We start from the raw sequence: 10,365 nt of genomic DNA, 5'->3' as shown, positions 1-10,365 counted from the left end.
CTTCTTTATAGCTCCGAACACCAAAGAGGGAGGAGTTTTGCTGGCTCTGCTTAAAAACGTCATGGCTTTCTGTTCCACACGGGGGACGGGGGGCGGGGGAGAGGGAGGCTCGGAGGGCCTAGCCCACGGGGGCGACTTTGGTAAAAAGTCCCTGGTCTCTTGCTGCATAGACGAGGCTGGGGGTGAGAGGAGGCACTGCCCCAGGCTGCCAGGTCCTCGAGCTGGACGGTGCACTACCTCGTGCCACCACCAGGAGGTGATTGTTTCCTCTGGCTTGTTTTCCTTGGGCTGGAGGGTGGGTGGGATGCCCGTTTAGCAATAGTGTGCGATCACGGTGGGTGAAGCAAGGTTGAAGAGGCCTGGGGCCGTCGGCGGAGGGAGCATCTTCTCTTCAATGGGAGTCGCGTGGCCGTCGGCGGAGGGAGCATCTTCTCTTCAATGGGAGTCGCGTGGACCATAGGTGGCAGGGACCTGGACGATTTCCGGACTCTAGGTCTCCTTGAGAGAAGACCAGGGAAGGGGCAGCGAAAGCAGCAGGAGATGTCACTTCTGGCCTCTGCCACGGAAGCCCTTCAGCCTTCCAAGGAGAGCGCCCGCCTCGGTTGGCCGAGCACCTGATGTAACTAGCAGTGGAGCTGGAGAACTGCATAGATAGAGACCGCTCCGAACCCCACGCTCCCACCTCCCAATGAGAAGAAGCCGCAATCCACCCCCCCCCGCCCCCCCCGGCAGCAGTGCGGTCCCCGAGCGAGCGAAAGGGGCATAATCCACTAGTCAGTCTGTCCCACTCACCGCCCCCGGCGGCGGCCGCCCTCAGCACGCCTTCAGCACCTGCTGCAGGTGGAGGCGCACATCGGAGGCCGTCTCCCAGGGCACCACGCTGGCGCGGAAGGAGCTGGGCTGGGCCTTCTGCGCCTCCTGGATGAGCTGGTGCATGGGGTAGCCGCGCCGCGGGAAGGCCACGTCGCCCCCTGCCAGCAGCCCCATGGGACAGAAGTCGTTGGCGCCGTCGCCCACGTAGAAGAGGCGCTCGAAGTGCACACCGTCCTGAGCTCGCTCGCGCAGGTAGTCGCTGAGCACCTTGTGCTTGCACATGTTGGCGGGGCAGCGCGCGCAGTTGTGCTTGTGGAAGGGGCGCAGCGCCAGCAGCCCCCGCGAGTCTGTGCCCGAAGGGTTACTCAGGATGCGCCGGAACAGGCCGTGGTGGCCAGCGGCGCGCAGCGAGCTCTCGATGCCGAAGGTGTTGGCGTCGGAAATCAGAATCACCTCGAAGCAGGCGCCCTGCTTGGCCACGAACTGGAGCAGGTCGCCCATGCCAGGCGACAGGGGGATGGCCTCGTAGACTGCGCGCAGGTCCCGGGGCCTCACGCCCTGCTCGCCCAGGTACTTGAAGACACGCTGCATGTAATCGTTGTAGAAGCCTTCACGGTAGGTGGCTCGCAGGCTCTCCGGCAGCCGCTGGCCGGGAGCGGCTCGCACGATCGACTCGTCGCTGTTTTCATCCACGATGGTCTCGTCGAAGTCGAAGGTCAAGAGGAATTTCGGTGCGCCCTGCGCAGCCATCCCGCCGTCCTGGGAGCAGGGTAGGGATGAGTGGGGAGAGGAGGAGGGGGCAAGCGAGAGGGGGCGCGGCGACAGCCGGCCGGGAAGAGGCTGGTTAGCAGGGCTGGGCCTGAGGCTGAGGCAGCGACATATCCAAGACCTGGGGAGGACCCAAGACCGGTTAAGCGGGGCGGAGTGGTTCACAAGCCCGCCCCGCCCTCCCCCTCTGAGCATCCTACATCAGAACCACCACCGAAAGGGTGGCCCTTGGGACCTGTTTTGCTGCTCCAATCTGGAATCTTAACAAGGGAGGGGTTTAGGAGACAGGAGGGCATTGCATGTCACCCTTTGGGGGTTCTGGCTCTGGACCTTGTAGAATCCCCCTGGTCCCCTGTAACTGGTGTGGGAAGATGTCCACTAGCATCCTCATGCCAGGCTCGGGATGGGTTCTGGGGAGCCAAGCTCCAGGGGCCAAGGCTTTAGCCCAAAGGAGAAATGTGCGGCCAGCCAGGGCCTCTCCCCTGGCCAGTGAACAGGATCAGAGCCCTTGGGTGGACCGTACAAGACCTAGGCAGGCTCTCTGGCAGCTGCTTCTAGGCGGTCACATCCAGGGAAGGGACACAGCTTCCCGGGGATCAATCCTCAGGACCCTGCGCTGATGCTCATTACTTCCACTTGCCAATTCCCTGGGAGGGACTTGTCGGCGGGTGGGGTTTCTGCCAGGGTCCGAAGCAAGCAGGCTGCAGAAGAAGCAGTGGGGCTTGGGGAGGTGGGAGCCCCCCAGGCCAGGCCACGGCACACCTGGGAAATGGGAGGGAGAAGAGAGAGTGCAGCAGTGGCCCGAGGCAGCTGGTAGGGAGAGGGGAGGAGCTGGGTGTCAGTCAGCAGTGAGGAAGGGGAAGGCAGGAGGCCATGCCAGAGGAGCCTGGGGACAGACCGCTGGATAACGATACAGTGAATGGGCGGGCCTCCCAGAAAGCAGGGACCTTAGCCAGGACAAGTAGAGTATTGGGACAAAAGGGCAAGTGTGCAGCAGCCAAGGCAAGCCAAGTGGGGACAGCAGGAGCCCGGCAGCTGGTCCTTGTCACCTTTGCGTGGAGCAGTGAGACTGGGTACAGGGGCAGCTTCGGCTCACTCCCCACCATCCAAGCCTGGAAATGGACATTCCCTCTGACTGGTTTCTTCCTAACAGCCCCTCAGTCAATCGACCTGGGGTGTCAATGACCCAACTCACTAAGAATACAAGTCCAAACTCCCTAATTCCAGAGCTGGGATTTGAACCTCGCTGTCTGTCTCCCAGGAGCCAGAAGGATGCAGTGGTCAGTGCCTGGCTGCGAACCCACCTGCTGCTCCACAGGAGAGAGGTGAGGCCGTTTGCTTCCATATCTAAAAACCACAGCCATGGAGACCCTATGGGGCAGTTCTACTCTGTCCTAATGAGCCAGAATCAACTTAATGGCCAGTGGTTACCTGCTTCCCTAAGGCCCCTTTGACCTCAACCCTAGCGCTACCCTGTGGTCTCACTAATAGCTTGCCTGGTGTCTCAATGGCCTTGGGGTTGAGAAGCACCAGTGCCCCACACCTGGAATAGAAGCTTCTGGGGATTAATGGAACCTCCGTGTAGGTGAGGATGAGACTCAGGTGGCCTCCTCTGAAGAGACCCTTGAAAGCCCCCACTTACCCTAGACAGGCATCGGAGGCCAACGACTGGGAAGCATCCACTCATTGTCAGCAGAGCACCGGAGACACTGACAGTAGGGACTCTTGGCCTCCAGCTGTCTTCCAGAGCTCCTGACGACAACAATACGAGGTCCATTTGAGAAGGTCGGCCAGATGTTTTTGCATCCTCCACCCCCCTGCCTGCTGCCCATCTGCATCAATCCCCTCTCTTCCGATTCCCAGAAACCATTGCCAAGGTCTCAGTAAAAGCCACCCTTCCAATAGGCCCAGCACTTAGAGACCACACTGTCTCCTCATAGCAATTCCCCAAGATGCTGGAGAGGTGATGGGTGGTGCTATTAGAAACCCAGAGAGGTTGACTGATTTGCCCAAAGGTCACCGAGTAGAAGTGACAGAGTCAGTTCAGAAAACCAGATCCAAGCTGAAGTCTAGTGTCTTTTCCTCTACCTGCCACGGCCCCCTCACACAAGCAGGGCATACACTCCATTTAACTAAGAAAGCGCCTGCTCACTGCTCATTGCTGAAAAAGAACCAACTCACTGCCATCGAGTGGATGCCAACTTACATAGACCCTGTAGGATACGGTAGAACTGCCCCAGTGAGTTTCTGAACTTAGCTCGCTATGTGTGGGAAACAACCAGGAAGCAAGGGTATAAGACAAACTTTCAACGTTCATACATTAAGGATGAGGCCCAGGCTCCCGTGGAGAAAACCTTCATGTTCGTGGGTTGGAGATTCGTTCCACTCACATTCTCTTTAGTAAAAGTTATTCCCCATAATGCCAATTTTAAGGTGCTACCTGCAAACACACGGTCACTGACTATAGACTTGGAGGTCAACTGCTTGAAAGTCATCTACCTGGAGAGGTTGTCAGTCATTTAAGGCAATCAGACTCCAGAGTAAGACCCACTCCCTTATTCCCCTGAAGGAGAGGAGCCTAAAGACTCCTAAGGTCAAGCCAATTCAGAGATAACCAAGGTGAGGCTGCCATCTTGACTCTAGAGCCCTCCTATATTGTTAGTGTATACTTTCCCGTCACATGTGTGCCCCACCTAGTGCCCCACCCCTCCTATTGTGTGTATACCCCTAGCTCATCTCCCTCCTGTTATGTATGTGGTTACCTGTAATTAGGGGGACTTGCATGGTGTATATAAGCCGTGGTTTGAAATATATTCTCTCTCTCTGCGTGGACCTGGCTCCTAAAATCATGATGGTCCCAGAGGTGGCCACTAGCACGCTTTAGCTTGTCTCATGTCTCTTTAAATGACTAACCTCCCCTTGGACCCATTCGATTGTGGGGACTGGCACCCCACAGCTATGGAAGTAGAAAGTCCTGTGTTTCTCTAGATGAGAGTCTGGTGGTTTTGAACCTCTGACCTTGCAGTTAGCAGTCCAATGCATAACCACTACTTCCCAGAGCTCCCCACTGCACATCACAGGCTCCTGAATCCCACAAATAAGAGAGGCTTTGAAGGGTGGCAAAGTCTGCTTTTGGAGTTCCTGTTTTTAGTCTTCTGACTCCCGGACCCCCAAGAACAAGATTACCTAAGGCCCTGTGCTAATCTTGGTCAGGAAGCCCATAGTCTCAGCTAAACAGCGTGGCCTCAAGCAAGTTGTTCTTGCTCTTGGAATTCAGGAGCGTGAAGAGCAGCGAGGAAAAACAGGAGCTTCGTGAACTTTGTCATCTCACAATTGTTCCTATGCTTGAGCCCAGTGTTACAGCCACTGTGTCGCTGTATCCCGCCCAGGACCTTGCTCTTTGTTGCCGCCCCTCCTCTTTACTGAGCCTGATGTCCTCCTCCAGGGATTAGTCTTTACTGACATGTTCAAAGCACGTGAGAGGTAGTTTCGGCATCCTTGCCTTGGAGAGCATCCTGGTACTCTAATTGGGTTTCAATCTCTGGCAGACTTTGGCAATGGGGTTGTTTGCCTTCTTGGGTCCTTCCAGTGTAGCTACAGGGTACCATCCACAGCTCCCAGTGCCCTTTCTGCTCTGGTCTTTCCACTTGAATAAGTTGAATAAGAAGAGGAGGCAGCCACGGTAGAACCAAGACAGTGAGCAAAAACCTGACTGGCTGCTGCCCTCTGGTGACCACCATGGGCATCACAGCACACCTCTGACTTTGTCAAGGTGACTCTCCCTGGACCACATTTGTGTCCAAGAAGCAGGGAACTCTTGAGCTTCAGGACAGAGAATGGGATATCTAAGAGGCAAGGACACCCCCAGCCTGGGGTGGGGGACACTCCATCTTGGGGTACCCTAACCCTCTCAAGCTCCCTGACTTCCCATACACTAAACCCCGTCGAACAGTGATGAGATTGAGGCTGTGAAGTGGCTTTACCTGGAGAACTATCTAGGGAAGGGTTCTCAACCTGTGGGTCGCGACCCTTTTGAGGGTCGAACGAACTTTTCACAGGGGTTGCCCAATTCACAACAGTAGCAAAATGACTGTGATGAAGTAGCAATAACAATAATTTTATGGTTGGGGGTCACCACCATAGGAGGAGCTGCATGGAAAGGTCCACGGCTTGAGGAAGGTGGAGAACCACTGTTCTGGGGACTCGGAAAAGAGGTCCAAGCCGAACAGGAGTGTGGGCAACGATGGGACTTGGAAAAGGCGAGTCAGAGGCACTATGGGGAGAGAGGCACGAGGGACAAGGGAGTGACAGGTGTTGGAGGGAGAGTTTGGGGTGGGGATGATCCTTTGGGAGGGAGTTTCAGCCTTCCCAAATCCTGGTTGATATGACCTCCCGAAGTAAAGGCAAACTCGTCCAGGCATGTGTCAGGCCTTCGCGGAAAAAGGAAGGGCACATTCAGAGACAACACGAAGTGCTACCCAGAGACCAACTTTTTGTGGTCAGATCAGAGAGCCGGGCACCTTGGGCTTCTTCCACCTGCAACTGAGCCAACCATGTCAGGATGCCCTCCTCCCCAAGCAGTCACAGAGACCCCGGCCGGCCGGCCCTCCAGGACCCCAGTGGGAACCTTGCTGCTGCTGTTGAGTGCCATTGGGTGGATTCCATCCATTTGCACAACGGATGGAAACACCGCCCTGTCCTGCACTACCATCAAAAGCGCTCCCATGCTTAAGCCCCGTGGCACCCATCGCATTGCGGCCTACCTCCCCTTAAAGTCTCACCAGGCTACTCACTTCTGGCAGCTTCGTCCGGAGGAATCAGGTCGTGGGTCACCGAGTGCCTCTGAGAAAGTGAAGCAAGCCCTGAGCAGTCCTCTCAGGCTGGAGCAAAAAGAGGAGGGGTTCTGGGAGGTGGTCCCGTCCAAAAGGCCCCGCCTCCCAGACGCTATAGCCAATCACAAACCCTCACCTACTTCCTCCAGCCTTTTAGACAAACGGTCCCAGGTGAAGTCTGTGGCTATGGGTGGGAGGGTCGCCAGGGGAGAAGGTGGGAGGAAACTAGCCCCTCTGGCTAGGCCCTAAATTTACAGCCCCTCTTGTAATTGGGTGGGTGGGGCTCACGGGAGTTTTCCACAGGAAATATGCAGGATGGGGGCAGGGGGGTGGGGAGGATCCCAGAAAAACCACCGTCCTAAATCCTCTGTCCAAGATCAGCTCCCCTCTATCCATCTTTAGGAATCAGCCACAACACGGCCACTCCTGCCTTCCCTCCGACGGTGCCTGCGGCCTTTCTTGCTCACCACGCCCCAGCAACAGATAGGAAAAACAGATGCCCAAAGGTCAAGTTGGCATCCTAGTAGTCCCAGCCAGGATGAGAACTCGGAGCTCGCCGGCGACTCTGGGGCAAAGTGCCGCCTGAGATTCGGCCGACTGGCCCTCAAGCCTCTTTTGGGTCGTGAACCGGCGGAGCTGACCAGCTGGTGTCAGGGAGGAAGTGAGGACCGAGATCCACCTCCTGCTCCCGCTGCCCAGGCGGGACGAGCTGGAGTGGAGAGGCTCCGTGGGCAGGGGCAGGGAGATGGCAGCTGTGGGTGGGGTGGGGGCAGTTATTTTTAGAGGTGGCTGGAAAGCTGGAGCTGTGGCACAGCCCCAGCTGGCGGGTACCTCGCTCCAATGCAGGGGATGGGGGTGCGCAGCTCGGGGAGAGGAGGGAGTCCGTGGGTGACCGGGAGCAAGGCTCTCACTATTCCCGAGAGCCAGGAACAAACCTGAGCTTTGCCACCCCGGCACCGTGTGCCCGGGGTCCAGAAGGGGGACTCACTCATCTGTCCCAGGGGCTTGCCCCCACCCACTGTCACTCGCGTTGGGGAGCATCCTCAAACTCCACACAGCCCCCGCCGCCCGCGGGACCCCGGCCGTCTCCCGACCTCCCCGAGCCTGGCACTCACGTGGGAGAGGCGACAGCTGTAGTCTGTCCCGGCTGAGTTTGAAGCGCGAGGAGGTGGAGGGGAGAGGAGCGGAGGTATTTGGGCGTAGGATGGAGCAAGGGGTGCTTACGGGAATTGGAGGGGACGCGTTGTGTCTTCTCCAGCCCCTGGTTTAGGGACACCAGCTCATGAATACCCCCAATCCCGAGGGGCCGTGGACGATGTACGCCTGGGCCGTCCCCTCCACCTGCACCCCATCCCCCCGGGCGACCGCAGCGTCCCCTTTAAATGCCCGGGAGCTGGAGCCCGAGCCACCGCCGGCGCGCTGCGGCTGCTGCGGCACCGGGGCCCACCGCAGTCCCCGTACGTCACAAGCGACTGTCCTATCAGAGCGGCGCCGGCGCACATCAAAGGGGCGGGCGGCCGGCGGGCCACGCCTCCTGGCTGCCCCGGAGGCGCCCCGAGCGCTAAGAGCCCGAAAGTGGGATTGGGCGCCGGCGGGGGAGGGAGCCGGAGGGGGCAGACGTAGCGCGTGTCGGTCCAGAAGTGTGGGTGCGGGCGCCTCATGGGGTGACAGACATATATGTCACCCTCCTCTCCCACACCTAACAATGTCAGAGCTGGGGACTTTCGCCGCCGCGTCCTCCGGGGTTTGGGTCCCCGAGATTTGCAGAAATGCGCCCCTGTCCGCAGCCCGCACCTTGTCCTGCGCCCCTGAGCCGGGTGGTATGACCCAGCGTGGACTCTCACGTGCGGGTAGCTCCGTGCCCTCTGCCCTCCCAGCGGAGGCACTGCCTCATCCTGGCCTTCCCTCCCTCCCTCCTTGGGGACCCTTCCCCCAGCGACCGGGGGGGAGCGCAGCCAGGGGCTCTACGCCCAAACTCTGAGTCGGGAGACCGCACGGCGTGCCCCTCGGCAAACGGAGCTATTAGTGAAAACCACTCTCTGCCACCTTAGGAGCCGCCGCCCCGCTTCTTGCTCTCGCAGCCCGTGGATCAGGGAAGGCAGAGTGGCTCGAAGGAGGAGAGGGGCAGCGGGCAGCGAACTTGAGGTTCCCTGAGGACACACTCAGGGCTGTGCTGTGGTGAAATGTCCCCACCCCGCCAGAAAAAATGATTGGCCCGAGTCAAGCCCAGGCACACTGGATTCCACGGAGCGTGTCACACCGAGCGGTGTGTGGAGGGACGAATGTGGAAGGTCGGTGCAGGTCGGGGTGGCGCTCCGGGCTCCCTAAATCCTGACCGTCCTCCTTGCAGAGGGCCAGCAAAGCCCTGAGTGTGTGGGGTGGGTGCGGTGGGGAGAGGGGGCTGGAAGCTGCTGGAGGTGAGGCAAACTGTAAACCAAACTCACTGCCATCGAGTCAATTCCAATTCACAGTTGGACCCTATAGAACAGGGTAGAGCTGCCCCTGTGGGATTTTGAGACAAACTCCAGGGAGCGGAAAGACTCATCTTTATCCCAGGAGGCGGCTGGTGGTTTTGAACTGCTGACTTGGGTTCACAGCCCAATGAACCCAAAGGTAACCCCAATGTCACAGGAGGCAGAGAGGTTGGAAATCCGTATAAGGGCAGGAGGGGAGGATGGCTTGGATAGGGGAGAGTGGCTGGAAGACAGTGGGGGGCGTGGGCAGGCAGCGGGGGCCATTTCCCACATCCCCAAATTGCTGCTGTGGGTTGCCGTTGAATGTATGTGTTGCTGGTTGTAGAGTGTGTGGTTGCCGTCCAGTGTGATGTCGAGCGTGTGTGTTGCGCTCCAGTGGGCCTGTTTCCTGAGGTGTCTCCGGTGGGGTTTGAACTGATCTTTCGGCTGGTAGTTGGTCCCTTAACTGTTAGGGCCTCCTCCCAATGGGAAATAGATCTTTTTAAAACTGCAAATCCTGAGCCTGGTCACACAACACAATGACGACAACGAATCCCACTAATTAGACATGTCAAGAACATGGAAATGGCCAATGTTTTGTGGTCTATATACTTACCATGACTTAAAAGCAAAACAAAGACTGCACACCCGAACATGTCACCCCTGCCTTAAAACCCTTGACAGGACCTCCTGGCACCCAGCTCCTGAAGCCGGCCAGCTGCTCCATCTCACTCCGCACCTTCCCACCTCACTGCCTCCTCGCCCTCTCCCTCCCTGAGGCTTTCTCCCCTGACCACCCTGCCTCATCTTGTTGGGCACCCTCATCCCACTGCCTCAATAGCTGCTTCTCCAAAAGCCTTTTCCCATCCTGCTGGGCAGGCCAGCTCTGCCTGTCGTATAGACCTCAGCTCCTCTCATGTCACCGATCACATGACAGTCTAAGCACTTAGTAGGTGCTCATGTAGTCCTCGCAACCCTATGAAATGGGAAGTCAGTGCTTCCCCAGGTCACCCAGCTGGTGAATGATAGCCCCAGGTTTCCACCCCAGCAATTAGCTTGCCAAGGAGCCCTGACGGTGAAATGGTTGCATGCTTGGCTGCTAACCACAAGACCAGCAGTTCGAAACCACCAGCCCCTCTTGAAGAGAAAGACGAGGCTTTCTACTCCCATAAAGAGTGATAGTCTCAGAAACCCACAGGAGCAGTTCTCCCCTGCCCTACAGGGTCACCAAGAGTCAAAATTGGCTTGATGATGGCTGTGAGTTTGATTAACCAGAGTCTCAGCCTGAGCCCACAAGCAGGAGAGCAGAGAGCCCAGTTTCTAGCACAGAGCCTGGCACACAGTAGGCCTTAGTTGTTGGTTGTTGATCGAAACAAGTCCCCTGCTGTGCTCAGGTCCAACATCCAGGCTTTATGTGGGAGACATTATTTAATCTTCACAATAATTAATTATTCCAGCATCATTCCCCACCCTACAACCAGGAACATAAATACAGGCGG

General features: G+C 57.7%; 1 protein-coding gene across 2 annotated transcripts; it reads right to left on the bottom strand.

Moving 5' to 3' along the window:
- PHOSPHO1 (phosphoethanolamine/phosphocholine phosphatase 1) lies at positions 1 to 7,819 on the bottom strand. 2 transcript variants are annotated; one of them, XM_075559301.1, is made up of 4 exons: positions 7,529 to 7,819; positions 6,375 to 6,461; positions 3,224 to 3,333; positions 1 to 1,702 (listed from the first exon to the last, which is right to left on the bottom strand). In XM_075559301.1, the coding sequence occupies exon 4, from the start codon at positions 1,561 to 1,563 to the stop codon at positions 814 to 816; it is 750 nt and encodes a 249-aa protein (XP_075415416.1). In that variant the 5' UTR covers positions 1,564 to 1,702; positions 3,224 to 3,333; positions 6,375 to 6,461; positions 7,529 to 7,819; the 3' UTR covers positions 1 to 813. The 2 variants fall into 2 exon arrangements, with proteins under 2 accessions (XP_075415416.1, XP_075415415.1); XM_075559300.1 differs by having other exon boundaries at positions 1 to 1,572.
- Between the last annotated feature and the right edge of the window lie 2,546 nt (positions 7,820 to 10,365).

The sequence above is a fragment of the Tenrec ecaudatus genome, chromosome 10, assembly GCF_050624435.1.
Source record: "Tenrec ecaudatus isolate mTenEca1 chromosome 10, mTenEca1.hap1, whole genome shotgun sequence".
NCBI lineage: Eukaryota > Metazoa > Chordata > Mammalia > Afrosoricida > Tenrecidae > Tenrec > Tenrec ecaudatus.
Note: the sequence above shows the minus strand (reverse complement) of the source record. Positions and strands in the feature narration are given on the sequence as shown.